Here is a 15489-nt window from a genome sequence, read left to right on the forward strand (position 1 = left end):
ACGGGCACACCCTAAAGTGTGATCAGACCATCAGGGTATGTGCTGTGTGCAGGCATCAGCCATGTGGATAGGTAGCAAATAATCTAGCCGTGAGGGAATGCGCTCATGCCAGTGTCAGCGCAAGAAGCACCACAGAAGGCGCTTTTGCGCGCGAGATCAGCCATCGCCTTGACGCTCACACTCACGCTCGTCCTGCCTCTCGCCTGTAAATAAGTCCTCTGGCCCATCTGCCGGAGACTCGACTACCTCTCTTGCATTCCATATTAATTAAGAAAAACGAGCGCTAAAAACCAGGACAGAAAAAACGAAGTCGTTTCTTGTTTTTTTCTGCCTTGGTTTTTAGCGCTTGTTTTGCAGCAACTAGCCCAACAGCATGTTTTACTCACATATTAATGTGCCGATGCGGAGTGTGAGCAGCGCGGCTGAAAAATAGAAGGCCGAAATGAGGAGGGGACAATGCACCTCTAGAAAATTTCCGTGGTGTTCTGACACCGAACCCCCCCCCCCAATTCGCTCCAGCTCCCCAAAGACTGAGCATTGTGATGGGCTAGCCCACAATTGCTTGCTTTGTGCCCGTCGACCGTCCGGTTTTGTTGTCCAATTAGCGCATCCTAGCCAAAATATGCACTCGGCCGGATGTGCGGGAAGTGGTACCTTGCGTGATGATGAGCAGCGTGGTCTTGTTGGCGGGGTCCTCCTGCCAGAGGCTGTAGCAGAAGCTGGACTCCCGCGGGCAGCGCTCGGTCGTGTTCGAGTCCAGCAGCTCGCCCATGGCCAGCTCCCGCTGCTGCTGTCCTCTCCGGGCGTCGTGCTCGTCCGGCTGCTCCGCCTGGGAGGAGGACTTGGGCTCCTCCCCGCTGCTGGGCCCGTCGGCCGCAAGCTTGGGCGGCTGCTGCCGCACCGACGACTGGCGCGAGTACGCACACAGCGCTTGCGCCCACGAGGCCGCTGCAAGGGGATAGGAGAACGGAATTGGAGGCTGCCACGTCGCTCGTACATTAACGGAGGAGCACATTTTAGTTTGCCAAGCTACGCGTACATCGTAATTCAGCGGAGGGTGTGTGTTCACGATGTTCCAGAGTAATGTTACGAACTCCTGACACGGCTCACTCAGCCATGTATGGTGCAATGTATGGTACAGTTAATGGTATGATGTACACTATATTGACACGAACCATGGTGAATGAACGGTCTATTTACAGTATGTGCGCCCCAGAACCCAGCCGCTTCTTCGTCGTCTTCATCATCACCTCCTTTCTGAGCAAAGGCAGTACGACACATTGCCCCCCGCCTACGTGTCTCGTGACATCAGTCACGGGACAACACGGTACACAAAGTGATGGTACAATGTATGGTACAGCCATGCATATGGTACAAAGAGGAATTACATTTCCCACACACAATGGTTCTGACCAAGAAACGAACGAATCGTATAAGGCGTTATTCGCTTTGATATTCGAAAGCGACAAGTCAAATTATAAATCAACCACACTTCTCAAATTCTGATTCTTACGGCGACAGCTAGCCGCTAATGCGAGGAGTACAAGTCCTTGCACGAGCGTTCCCGCTTTCAGCGTTCCTGTTTCGAGCCTTTGGTGACTGACTCAGCTCCATTCCGGCAACGAAAGACACGTTATAACCGAAAAAACGCAAGAAATATTGAAATACTTTCACATTTCGTGGCACGATGTCAGAAGTGCCGCGAAACGGGAACACTCTGTGGTTACCAGTGTGTGAACTGCCCGTCAGCATGCGAGTTTTGGAGGTAAGAGGGCTTTTAGATGCAAAGCATCTCTTGCTCTCGGCTCCGTCCGTCGTCCATCCATCCGCCGGCCCAGGAAGACACCCGCAACACTGCCGCTCCAGGAGCCCTTTAAGGGGAAGCGTGCTCGTCTCGTGCCGGCCCAGGAAGACACCGGCAACACTGCCGCTCCAGCATCTCATGGTCGGGGCTATGTCCCTCCCTTGTTGTGGCGCCGTCCACACCCCCACTGCGCATGCTCGGCTCATCTCGGACCGGCCCAGGAAGACACCGGTAACACTGTCGCTCCAGGAGCCATTAAAGGGTAAGACACCACCGGCCGTTCTGCAAGCCGAGCATGCACAGTGGGGGTGTGGACGGCGCAACAACGGCGAGGGAGGAACATAGCCCCGTCGCATCTAATAAAATTACACCATCTTCCCATAGGGGAACCCTGAGTAGTATGCGATACAGCCATTGGCTCAACGCAATTTCCCATTTCGTAGTTCCGGTAAGTTAAAAGTGTGGTAGTTACCATGGAAACCAAACTGTAAATATAACAGTAGCTACGTACCTCAACCTAACGGAAACGACGAACTGAAAACTAATGGGCACTTGAATCGACCCCATGGCTGCTTTGCATACTACTCAGGATTCCCCTACGGCAAGATGGTGTAATTTTTTTTAAAGCAAAGCTTTAGGCTACTACTTTTGTCCAGCGGTTTCACCGCGGAAGCGCAACTTCACCTTTTGACCTCAGACACACCCACTGCGACGCACCCCTTGAAGCGCATCGCGTGATTTGCCGGTCCTACTGTCGGCGCGGCGCGCAAGGCCCCGTTTTCAATCGTTCTTCTCACGTAGCGGCAGCGGCCGCGACGGGAGCGGCCGCTCAGCTGATTGGCAGCCGACCAAACCCGTAGCCTCCCACGCATGCGCCGCTGGGTCGTCTCGGACTATGTGACTCATCTGGCGCCGCGTTCGCCGTGAGGAACGCCGCGTTCGCCGAGAATGAAAGCGAAGCCGGGCCTCCTTCTGTGAGCGTTGCACGGGACCGAACGGCTTTGAGCCGTGGTCGGCAATACATCAGCTACATCAAAGGTTAACCAAGCGAAACCAAGACTCAACCAGACTAAGCGAAGCTTTTGCTTTGCATATCCAAAGTTGTATTTTGTCGTCATGGATTAATCCTCGTTTTGCAAAATCAGTACTCACTGCGACCGAGGTTTCGTTGACCAGGTCGCGGGGGACTCACCCGAACCTACACCCCTTACGAATAACGAAGAACTCGCACATTACAAACTCGATAGCAGAACACTAACTAACCCGGCACAAGACTCCCTCCCACAAGACTCGCCAACAAGACAGAGTCTAGCTCTCTCACACAACGGTGAAAGGAAAAACACACACACATACAGAGTAAGTTATACCAAGAGGCCCCACTAAAACTCGTCCAAAAATACGCATCTCCACCCAACACTGATCCCCAGTCAATATGCGCGCAATCAGGGGCACTCGTTGTACGACACACAGGTACGTTACCCTGGACCTCCATCACGCCCTCTACATTCCCCCCGAGCAGTGGCTGATCGTGCTGTCCAGCGTCGAGAGAGCGGTAGGTAGCAGCCAGGATGGCGCGTTGCTACCTGTAAGACGGCTCTTCTAGTTCACTCTATGGCCCTAACTCCCACAAAACTCTCTCTCTCTCTCTCGCTCTCTCAACGGTAGTAGAAAAAACACATACAGTTTAAACTATACTAAGTCGGGTTTATCAAGATCTGACAAAACGGCTAATCAAATGTTTTAGTCAATCAGCTTTATTGATCTTATTGAACAAACAAGTCAGTCAACTTTATCGAGCAAACTTTAGTAAAAATAATTATAATCAATATGTAAAAAATCACAATCAATCACTAGCAAACTCGAATCAACAACTTCATCTCGCTAGAATTCGCCGCACCTTTCCGTTATCGCCCCTGATTTTTTTCCCTCGTGGTCCCGTCGTTTCGGCAGTGGCACCGTCGCACATTTATAAAACATTTCGAAAGAAACGACATAACCGTGCCGCAACCTGAACATGAACGATACGCGCGCTTTGAGAATATGGCGCCAGCCACGGCAGTGCGCGCCTTTTCTTCGCAGGTTTCCTGAAATACCGGCCGATCGATATTGCCCCTCGAGCGAAGCCGACAGGGAAGTGTGACGCCCGCCGATCTGCCCACCCAGAAAGCCACGAACATACACTGCATGTAGCAGGGCTCTGCCTGTTGAGATTAACTTACGCTGTTACGCAACAGAACCAACCAGCCTTGTGCAACTCTCACCGATGTGCCGGTCGGGTCTGATCGCCTCAAAAGCTTCGATGCTCACTTATAACACGGAATGCAACACCGATCAATATAAGCCGAGGAATTGTTGTGAAACCTTTAGTAGAGGAAGACACCGTTCTTTCCAACAACGTATCAGAAGTCAAAAGCATTCACTGCGTATGTCGCATGTCGAAAACGACGGCTGTAGCGCTGAAAAAGTCACAGCGCATGTGGACGCGGACAAGCAGACAGATATGACATTGCGGAGCGCTCCGTGGTGTCACTGTCTTCTTGGTTCTTGCCCCCGTCCACATGCGCTATGACTTTTTCTGCAGTGCAACATTAACTCGCCCAGGAATCCGCACTAGTAGCAAAACTGAGACAGGCTTAAATGGCTTCAGCAACGCTTAAATGGAAATCCTTTGCACGACCAGAGAAATACCGGCACACCCAGGAGAAAAAAACAATTGGAGGCCCAATTGGACCTGTCAAAAACACGATTGGGCCAAATGGAACCATGTGAAAATGCAAATGGTTCCATTTGAACCAATTGTGTTTTTGGCAGGTCCAAATGGTCCTCCAATTGTTTTTTTCGCCTGGGCAGGCAAGCAACCTCGGCGCACGAGTTAGTGGCTTAGCCAGTTTGGGCACACATAGCAGGGTATGCGCAAATCAGAAAAACAGACGGAGAAGCGGAAAGGCCGAGAGGTTATCCAGGCTTAGAGACCAGATTGCTACTCGAAACTGGGGAAGGGGTGTGCAGGGGATGAAAGCTCCTCACGAGGCTACCATGCCACCAACTTCTGCAGCTTCCTCAAAGTTGACCACGCTCTTCAGTTGCAGCAATTGTCGCAGCGCACAGGGCTGAGGTACCGTCGAGTTACACGCCAGCGGTGACACCGTTATCCCCGTTGTGGCGCCTGGCAACCCCTGAGATTCATCTCCATGTTCCGGGCATTGGAAAGAGGGCCGACTTGCCAGTCCACTGGCTCTCAGACAGTTTTCCATGCAGTTAGTGCACGAATAACACAATGACCGGAAGCATACATACACAGATGGTTCTGCAAAATTCTCGAACTCGGGAGGTGCGGTGGTTATACCATCAGAATCAACAAAAATCCTATTTCGTGTCGCCTACGTTATTAAAAGAATCAAATAAAAGCTTGAGAGGACCGTATGTTTCCTTTGAAGAAGGAGAGAGGGGAGGGGGGGGGGTCTGCCACGTAAGCCGCGAAATAATCAAAAAGGTAAAAAAAGTATTACGACCGTTCCTGCGTAAACGAAAATCGCACGGTCCCAGATATGAATTAATTTTAATGAGCGCCAGTATGTAGGCACTGCGGCTTAGTCCAGCTTGTACAACCGCCCAGTGCAGCAATGCTCTCTCTCTCTCTCTCTCTCTCTCTCTCTCTCTCTCTCTCTCTCTCTCTCTCTCTCTCTCTCTCTCTCTCTCTCTCTCTCTCTCTCTCTCTCTCTCTCTCTCTCTCTCTCTCTCTCTCTCTCTCTAAGGTATAAAATGCACCTGTTCACTCTACAAGTTGCTCTTGAAGCGCTGCAAGCCCTTTCCAATATCTGCGGGCGCGCGCTTCTTGCGTGAACGAAAATTGACTCCCCATGCCGAAGGAGTCCATTTATGGATGCTTCAAGGATCGTTCTATCGGGATTTGAAAAAACGTAACCATGGATCGATTCTATTATACGCACAAGCCGCTCCAGCCCCGTCCAGAAGTGTCACTTTAGTTTATGTGTTTGCCCTTCTTTCTTTATTTCTGCGTTTGCATTTCGACGAAGCGGATCGCTGTCTACGAGGCTTTTGAGAGGCAAATATGGGCGCAACACAAGCCGATGGCAACGCGCTTTTCAGAGGCACTGCATATCGAAAAATCCCGTTTCGTGAACACAGCGAATCCAGCCAGGTCGAAATGAGCGCCCGCATGCGACGCGCAGCCGCAAGCGTGCTCTTTTAAAAAGCAAACGCATTTATCGAACCAGGAGAAGCGAATGATGGGGGAAGGAAAAAATGGTGATCTTTAGCAGTGTTGCAACACCGTCGGTTCATTTGTCAAGTTTTTCCGCCAGCGGCCCCGGAACGCTCGCAAGCCGCGGCGCCGTTGCAGTGCACGCACAGCGCGCGGGCGGCAACGAGGGAGAGAGACAAGCGGCCCAGACGGGATGGCAGAGCGAGAAAGATGAGGTAGACGAGCCGTTGCCATGGTTACCGCCGTCTGGACCAGACGCAACGGAGGAGGACAGGGAGCGAACGACTCCAGTCACAACGACGCGAGCGGCGGCCAGACACCAGACACACTTTCCCTCCCTCCCTCCTCCCCTCCGCCATTCCGAAGCGCGCCCTTCTCCGACGCCAGACAGCAGTTCTCTCCTCTCGCGGCACGCTCCTCCCTTCGCGTCAAAGCGCTTCCGCCTCCCTGCCGCAGGAGCCAGGAGCGAGCGGCGGCTGGGACGACGATGAAAAGATCGCTGGCCGACGGCGACGATTCAACGCTACCGACTTGCCCGCTAATCCGCGATTCGCTTCGCTTTGTTTACTGCTCGCTTTCCTCTCCACGCTTGTTTCTTTTCTTGCCTTTTTATCGCGCTACCGGAATTTGCGCTTTCCGTTTCTCCTCGTCCTCGGTGACGTTTTGCTCGCACAGAGTACGCAGTGCAGACGAATCAAAGCTTTAACGTAGGCTGACCATATTTAAGGAACCTTAAGGAACACTGCAAATATCACTTTTGTATTAATTTGTTGTCTTATATTTGTGTAATGTTTTGTTCTTCTTCAACAACGTTGACAAGTATGAACATTACACCGGACTTAGACGGGTAGATTTAGCTGTGATATATATGACTTGCGCAGGTCTTGTTTTACTTTGGCCGGGTGGCTGAATCGAGTCGCAGACAGACAGACCAAAATTTCTGGGTTTAAGTAGCCAAAGACAGACTATCGTCTTTTAAAAAACACCCGTGTGCTGCAGAGGCGGCCGAGAAGCTACTGACGCGCCGGGATTGTCGGCGTAGTAGAACCACTATTCCCCCTAGTGTTTTCCGTCGAGTCTTTCCCCCACAACCACGCGCTCACAACCTGATCGAGAGAGAGAGAGAGAGAGAGAGAGAGAGAGAGAGACGTTTATTGAAACAACAGGGACGGGGTAGAAAAGAAAAAGAATGAAAACGCTTTTTTTTTTTTTTTCCTTCCTCCGTGAAGGAAGAAACAACAGTTTCGCAATGCTAGCAGCACTGTGTACAACAGACCCCCTCGCTGCCGCGCTCCTAATACTCCGAGTTTTTCCCCAACACCGAAAGGCCGACGAGTCAAAAGACAACAGATGACAATAGACACGTGTGCAGCGAACACGGTGTCGTAACAGCTTTGGTCAAGGGCGTCCGCAGAACTTTTTGCAAGGGGGGGGGATATGGTTGGATAGCACCAAAAGGGCGCTATTTGCGGTTACAAAAAGTACAAACAGCGAATTAGAACCAGATTTGGAGGATATACATTGGATTTTATTACCGAACAAAGAAATAAAGTTAATAAAGAAAATGCGAAAAGTTGCTGTCACTTTGTATAAAGAGTGACCAGTCTCACTGCGTGAGGGTTCTCGACTCACGCCAACTGATCACCATCACACAGTACAATACATTCGCATACATAGAACTGCATTCCGTCAATGTTCCTTGAATAGCAGCTGCAGACACCTCAGGTTTTTCTGGGCAAATCGCGAGATGACATGTGTGATGAAGTCTCTTGAAATGGCTCACGATACTACTCGCCTCCCTGATTTTTCAATGCACTACAGGCGTACAAGCGCTTCGAGGGGCTGATTTATCGGTTTTGTTTCGGGGCTTGGGTGATGCCGACATTTCGCAATTTCGAAGGGAAGGGTGTACAAGGTGATGGGACGGCACGGGAGGATGTTACACTCTCCCTACTAGGTGTAGCGGTGAAGATTTTTTGCTAGATGTAGCTGCAACTTTGTCCGAAAACTGAAGTTCTTGCAGACTGCATAAATCTAGAGATTAGAAAAAAAAACAAAAAAAAAACGCCAAACCTTTCAGAATTGTTCGCTATCTTCAATAGCCAGCACAGGCAGTCTGTTTCACTGCCGTCACATGATCGGCAATGTTAGTCAGTGTCTAAAGTGCAATATTGACCGCAGTCCTGAAAGGCGTTCCATACGGATACGCAGGACCTGAGTGAGCTAATCATTTCAGTAGCGTGGATTGTTGCGCTAGTTGGTTCACGTACATAATTTTAAAAACTTTGCGCTAAAGGACGGGACAAAAGAGAGAACGTCGGTGTCGTTCTCTCCTCTCTTCCGTCCTTCAGGGCAAAGTTATTTTAATTATGGCCCAACCAAGCTGTGCAGCTTTTTTGTAGTGCATAGCCCCCCCCCCCCCCCCCTGCCCCCCCCCCCCCCCCCTTCCGGACGCCCATGGCTTTGGTCTGATCGGAGAATGCGACGCACAGAATCGTCTAAGTAACGACGTCGCTGTCCCACCATCGCAACTCGAAGTGCGGATAATGACGATCATGATGGCGACGATGATGACGATTACGATGATGATGAATAACTTTACTGTGCCCAAAACTGGGAAAGGAGAGGGCGGAATGGGAAGTTCCCCATTTCCCTAGTTACAGCGGCAGCTGTGTAAGAAAATCTGTTAGGATTTGGTGTTGTCTGTATGCGAGAACTTGCTACCATCGTCGTCTCTTGTAGGCGTCGTACTGGCCAATGAGCCAAACCAATGCAACCCTGGTGTAAATCGACAGCGTTCGCGCTCAAGACGCGCTGCTTCTCAAATCGCATCACAGCAGTGTCCTTGAGGGGGAGAACTGGGAAGCACTGTTCTTCGCAAACAGAAACGTGCGGCAGCACGTAACATGCCGTATTTTCACGATTCTAACGCGCACTTTTTTTTTTTTTTTTGCGAAAAGTAGCCTTCCAATTTCTGTGCGCGTTACATTCGTGCTGAAACCCGAACGCGGCTTCAAAGCGACCAGCAGCACTGCCACAGACACGAACCCCTCGCTCCAAAATCCAGCTACAAAACAATCCGTCAATATCACGTGAGTGCACCCATTTCTCAATGGGCATGCATTAGACAGCTGTTGCATATATTTCTGCTGTTGCAATAAGCACCTCGTTTGAGTCGTTATGGTTCCGAAGGGGTACCGCTATGAATCGACCATCAAGTGCAAGGTAATTTACTTGCCCAGCAAGCATCATCGTTAATTTTTGCTACCAAAATGTCTTCTTCCTAGTGTCATGTCTTTTATATATGCGTGGTAGAACTGGCGTCAAATTAGTTTCGAATTTTCCTACCTAAACGTACCTGCGCGTTACAAACGGGGGCGCGTTAGAATCGCGCAAACGCGGTATTCTTCGCAGAAAGTTGGCTGTGAAGCTCAGTGCGCCCTTTTCGGTCAGGTCCGTTCGTGAGCATTAGTAGCCTTCATCGGTGTAATAGTCGTGTTGCCCCTGCGCTACTGGAAGAAAAGCTAAGCAAACTTCATGACGAAAAAAAAAAAAAAACAGCTGCATTAGACGTCGCTGAATCAGACGATGGCTGCTCAGCCTGTGCAAGCGATATGAAGCTGTCCTACGCGTCAGGCTCAGAGTGGCTTACACTAAGAATTTTCTGTTTGAACTTCGCCAGGCTTCTTCACCTGTGTCCGACTTGTACAGTTCGCGAGGACTTGAATCACATTCCCTGCGCATGTCCTCGCTACGAACTTCAGCGTTCCACTGCTAAGCTTTCTCTGGGCCTGCATGTGTCCGCCCAGGGGCGGTATTCTCGTGTTTTGTCCGTTTTGTGTCCGTTTCGAAAGTGTCCGTTTTGAGCAAGCCCTGAGTGGCTAAAAGCGAACACCCGGATGTGACGCCATGCAAGCACAGCGGAGCATAGAGTTTCATACTAATATATACTAGAGGGAAATCTGGCGCTGCATTCGCGGGCCGCCGTGGGCGGCGCCATTGCAGCTAGCGACGTTCCTCGCCTCCTTGGCTTGGTTACCACATGGCTTCTTTTTCATCTTGAAGCCAAAAGGGGTAACATTGTTTTTTTTTTGTTCATCTTCCATGAAGCTTCTAAATAATCCCTGACAAATAAATCTTTCTGGAGCTTTAATTTTATAATAACAGAACAAATTCGATTAATTTTCTAGTAATATTGTTGCATTTTTCCAGCCAAAACTTTTCAGCCTGTTCGTGAGCCATGCCAAGGACAAGTGGAACGTGTCTGCCCGGTACATGACGGCACGCTCGCTGAAGCGCGGCTCCCCTAGACAGTTGCGCCAGATTTCCCTCTAGTATATATTAGTATGAAACTCTATGAGTTGCGGCTTCTCGTAGCAGACGATTTGGAGCAGACGATTTTTACGTCGCCTTGTTGTTTACTCGCTGGTGGTACAATAAACACATTAAAGATAGTTTAAAATAGGTTTAGTCGTTTAAAAAGTGTTTACAGGGACAGATGCGCAAAAGTAAACTCAAAGCCCGCCTACAACTGCAAGTACGCCACAATAAAACGGACGCAAAACGGACGTTTTCAAAACGGACAAACACTAGAATACCGCCCCAGATCTCTTCGAAGCATCTCCTTGACAACAGGCATGGCATGTCACGCAACAAAGACGCTTTTAACGCTCCTCCGGAACACTGGACTTGACAGTGAGCTACGACCTCTCAGACAGAGGTGGCACCTGTTCCGTGCATTTTTCGTCTGCGCGAGCAGAAACGCCTTGCGGTGAAGCCAACTTTATCACAAATGCTCAGCAGAAAACTGCTGTAACTCTTGTTTTATTAACTCCCCTCCCCCCCCTCCCCCCCCCCCCCCCCCCCCCACACACACACACCGGGAAAAAATTACAAGATAATTGGCCGTTCACAGGACTCTTTCATCACTCCGAATTTAATTTACTTGTCACCGATGGTTTGTTCACGCTAAAGTGAATTTTACAGAATTACGGTCTAAGAGTTCGAAAAGTTATTGTAACATCCATAACGAAATGATGAGGAAAATAAATACGCGCACATTCTTTGCCCATGTGTGGGATGTGCATCTCACACAGCTTCGCTGATCCCCAACCTTGACCGAGTGGAATGACTCCTATTTCATTCGCGTTTATTTTGGCATAGAACAGAGCAGACAAAGCGCAGGACCGAAAAATCAGGACGGACGGTACGTACATGAGAGAGAGAGCCTTATTTACTGCCCTCGGGTGCAATAAATGAAATGAACTAAAAGTACAAATCCGGAACGCGTTCAGTTCGCTCTGTTTCAGCATACTGAGCATACTGAACGCGTTCCGGATTTGTACTTTTATTTCATTTCATTTATTGCGCCCGAGGGCATATATGCTGAAACAGCGCGTACTGAACGCGTTTGGGATTTGTACTTTTATTTAATTTCATTTATTTCACCCGAGGGCATATATGCTGAAACCGCGCGTACTGAACGCGTTCCGGATTTGTACTTTTATTTCATTTCATTTATTGCACCCGAGGGCAGTAAACTCCCTCTCATGTAAAGGCATTCCGACGGCATGCAGCTGCGGCGGTTTGTGGATGGATGCAAATACCCGCGACACACGGGGGACACTTCCGTCGCTTGCTTGTGGTTCAAGCGAGGCCACCCTCTCTTGAAGATAGCCAGGGAGAGATGGGGTTCCTACCGAACAGGTTTGCACACAGCGCGCGCAAGTACGCTTTCATGCACGAGAAGGGATTTACGGCCACCCTTCAAGGTCGGCCACTGGCTTATTATAACTCTCTTCTCGCTCTCGCGGGGGGACGGGAGAGAAGGAGAGTTGCGCTGCCTTTCGTCCGTCCATCTCGCTGTCACACACACACAAGCCTACCAAGCATCGTGCGTCGATGCCTTGCACAGTGCAGTGCCGACACTGTCCAGTAAACGTGCGCGGAGTAAAACTTGTACAAGAGTAAACTCGCAGAGGAGTAAAACTTGTGCGAGAGTAAACTCGCAGAGGAGCAAAACTTGCAGAAGAGTAACTTGTTAGATGAGTAAACGAGTAACTTGTAGAGGAGTAAAAACTTGTACGCACGCGCACGTGTACCGGGTTCTCCGCTCTGCTGTAACTCTCGTTTGTGCAAAATGGCGGTTCCGCGGGTGTGAAAGAGCCAATGCAGACCCCGAACGCGGTTGCCTAGACTAGAGCGCTACTAGTAACTCAGCGGCGTTATGCTGCGAGTCGCGGGTTTGGCTCCACCTCTAATCAAAAAGAAATCTGAAGGGGAAAAAAAGACAGATAATGCGATTTTTACTGCATTCGATTTTTACTGATTCTTACGATTTTTACTGACGATCGCCCAGGGGCAGCCATCCAACGGACGCCCGTCGAGCCCTGGCGCGTAACTTTTTTTTTTCTTCTTCATTCTGCACCCCTTTTGGCGCCCATCTACGGCGGACCCTCGCCTTCCGGACTTGAAATGCCTCCTTTATTTCTGTTTTTACAACCGTGATCAGGCCCGTTTTGCAAGCCCGTAAATCAGCGTACTAAACTGCGTGAACAAGTTGAGGGCCCTTTCTGGAATTCGCTGAAGCGAGGCGAGCTTACCATACGCGTTCGCAGGGGGTAATCCGGTGGCGCGGAAGCTGGCCCACCAGCGTGTTTTACAACCTCCAAACCTGTGGCTTTCGTCGGGAACGACGTCGACCGGAATGCCGGCACAGCGCGCAGGAAACCGGTAAGGTTAACACTGGCTGTTTTTAAGCGGCCGATGTCGAAACAAAACTGCGGTTGATTCATCTGTCTTGGGAATCGGTAAAACTCGAAAGTGAAATGTGCAGCAAAATCTGCAGCTGAGCATGATTTGCGGGCCGGCGGCTGTCTTGTGGGAGTGCTTGGCGAGCGACGTCCTGCTGGCGGGTCGCTTCAGCAAAGTTGTACTGGCGTCATTTCCGTGACGGATACGACGTCAGCGAAATATTGGGGTATCCCGGCATAAAACTCTTTCGTGTTAAAATATAAAACCCGAAAACGAACAACCCTAAGTATAACGTACTCTTTAGTACTAAAGGTTGCTTCCCCACAAGAAGACCCTGTGTGCTAGGGTGCACCCTTTACAGGCCACTTGCTTCGTTGTACTGGCGTCATTTCCGTGACGGATATGACGTCATGGAAATCTTTGTGTATCCCGGAATAAAACACTTCCGTGTTAAAAAGTCGTCAGCAGCGGAGTTAGGAAGAAAGGATGGGTAGAATGCCCGGCAGGTGCCGTGACTAACGACGCCTTTCCTTTTTTTTCCGTTTTTGAATGCGTCTTCATGCCAATAACCACTTGGAAACATCCCGGTAGTGTGTGACGACTTTTATCGGCAACTAAACACAACCGAAGCGCGCTGTCTACGCGGGAACCAACATAGTGTAGCGTACAGAAAATACGTGCTCCGGGTGCCGGGCGGTGGCCTTGTACAGCGGCGGAGAAGCGCTCGAGCATCGATCGAGAGTCAGGCTCCAGGGCGCGATCTGAAGCCGACGATTTTGTTTCTTCTTCTTTGCCGCCGGTCATCGTTGCGTATCCCCAACAAGCAGGTGTCCTCTCTTCTAAAACACGTGACAATAGTCCCCAACCAGCTTCGGCATCTATATATCTGGTCGACGCCTTTTATTTTTATTTTTTTGAATTTGACACACATACTGCGGCAACGAGCGCACGTACTTTAAATTAACTTTTCTTTAAAGCGCAGTTTCGGTTCATAAAAAGACAGTCGCTTAATTTTCCCCTTTGGATAAGAGGGCGCGTCGGAAGCAGCCAATGATCGTAGCAGATACACCCACAACGATGGTTCTCCGCGGCATCCACGCCCGCTATTCCGGCCCCCTTGGCACATGACGCGCATTCGCCTTCCTACGCCACAAAGCTTAAACTGAGCTGCACGAAGTTAATGAACCCAAAAAAGGACGTTAGTGGGGAGCTGAACGGGAAGCGGAATAATAGCAACGAATGGATTGCGGAGCACTGCGTGCATGCTTGCTTGTCTACCCGCCTTCATATCCGGTGCGCTTAGCCAAACATTATTCGAACTCTGCCTGGAATTCTTTACCACTATTTCGAACATCCGAATCGATGGGTGCTCTCGAAATGCAGTCAACGCCGCCCGCCTAGGAGGATGCGCGGCAGTGGGCTGCAGGGCGTGGGTTGTACAGAACCCTCCTCCTCCTCCTCTGCTCGCGCATGCCACGGCGTTATTGGTTTTGCCCGCCTCGTTTCATCTGTTTGCCAAACCGAGCTGCCGTTGAGCGATCACGGCTCTGATGGTGTTTGCAAGGGGCCAAACGTTGGCGCAGCGTATGTTCGCCAGCCGCAACGACAGGCGCGCGCTCCGCAAACACGCGTCCGACGAAGGGTGGCGGGGCGAGCGAGCGACCCTGCGGGCCGCCGCCGTACAGTGCAGCGCTGCAGTGCAGCGTTCCCCGGCGGCGGGGCGCATTGCTGTGTTTTCGCCGCACGGTCGGCCATTGCGATCGATCAGGCGCCGCCGCCGCCGACTGTCCCCGCAAAGAGGCGCCGACACAGTGATGTGTTCTCTTCGCAACCCCTTCGCCGGCATCGGGGCACGCCACATGCGCAGTTCCCACCGCTGTCGTTCCCCGCCGTTGTTATCGCAATAAAGAACTTGCATGCCTCTGAGGGTAGAGGCAGAGAATGGCATCCATCACCTAGGTCGTGCGTATTCCTCTCTCGCTCACAACCTAAGCGTGTCTGCGTGCGGAGGAATTATGCGCGGCACAAAACGCCTTTCCTGTGTTTCGCAGCGCAATAACGTAAAATAGCCAAGTATTTTGCGTATTCCCGACTCTTTATTTCGTTTTTATCCAATAACTACGACACAAATTTTAAGCGTGCTAGCCAGAACGTAAACGCCAACCTTAGCAGATCGCACCATGTCTGCGGCTTCTTCGCTCGCCTGAATTTAGCCGACCACCGCCAGATGTCTACCTGGGCGTTGCAACACGTGCGACGTCAGATCGAGGGTCGGAATGACGTCATTATCGGCGGTGTTGCTATGCGTTGAATCCGTTGCATATTGCATGTGAGCACTTAACTGATGAGGCGAATGTGTTGCTAGATAGAGCTAGGGGGTTATACGCCTACGCCCGCTAGGTGCGGTAGCAGCGCAAGAAATCTTAAGGTTAAGTTCGAGCAGAGTCTTTCAAGAAGCATTGAAGGACTCTGGTTCGAGTGAAAATAATGGCAAAAATTCTCTAGTGACCACTATCGGATGAATGAGTAGGCCGCGCTTTTATACACTGTGCGCCTCCAAAGTCGGCTTCACTACTATACACTGCTATGCTGCGCCTGGCTGCGCTCTTAACGTTCGTCCGGAGCACTGGACTTGACGGTGAGCTATGAATTCTCGGACAAATGCTTAGCCTGATTGTGTGTGTGCTTGAGCATTCATGTGTAAGTG

At 50.6% G+C, this 15489-nt stretch overlaps 1 protein-coding gene across 1 annotated transcript in view; it reads right to left on the reverse strand.

Moving 5' to 3' along the window:
* Wit (kinase protein wishful thinking) overlaps window positions 1–15489 on the reverse strand; it is a 154607-nt gene that overhangs the window by 44037 nt on the left and 95081 nt on the right. The window contains exon 2 of the mRNA XM_077682212.1: window positions 655–948. Coding sequence (XP_077538338.1) covers window positions 655–948 — 294 coding nt within the window. The remainder of the gene's footprint in view (window positions 1–654; window positions 949–15489) is intronic.

This window comes from Haemaphysalis longicornis, unplaced genomic scaffold (assembly GCF_048455015.1).
Source record: "Haemaphysalis longicornis isolate Haplotype H1 unplaced genomic scaffold, Haemaphysalis longicornis Haplotype H1 scaffold_80, whole genome shotgun sequence".
In the NCBI taxonomy this organism is placed as follows: Eukaryota; Metazoa; Arthropoda; class Arachnida; order Ixodida; family Ixodidae; genus Haemaphysalis; species Haemaphysalis longicornis.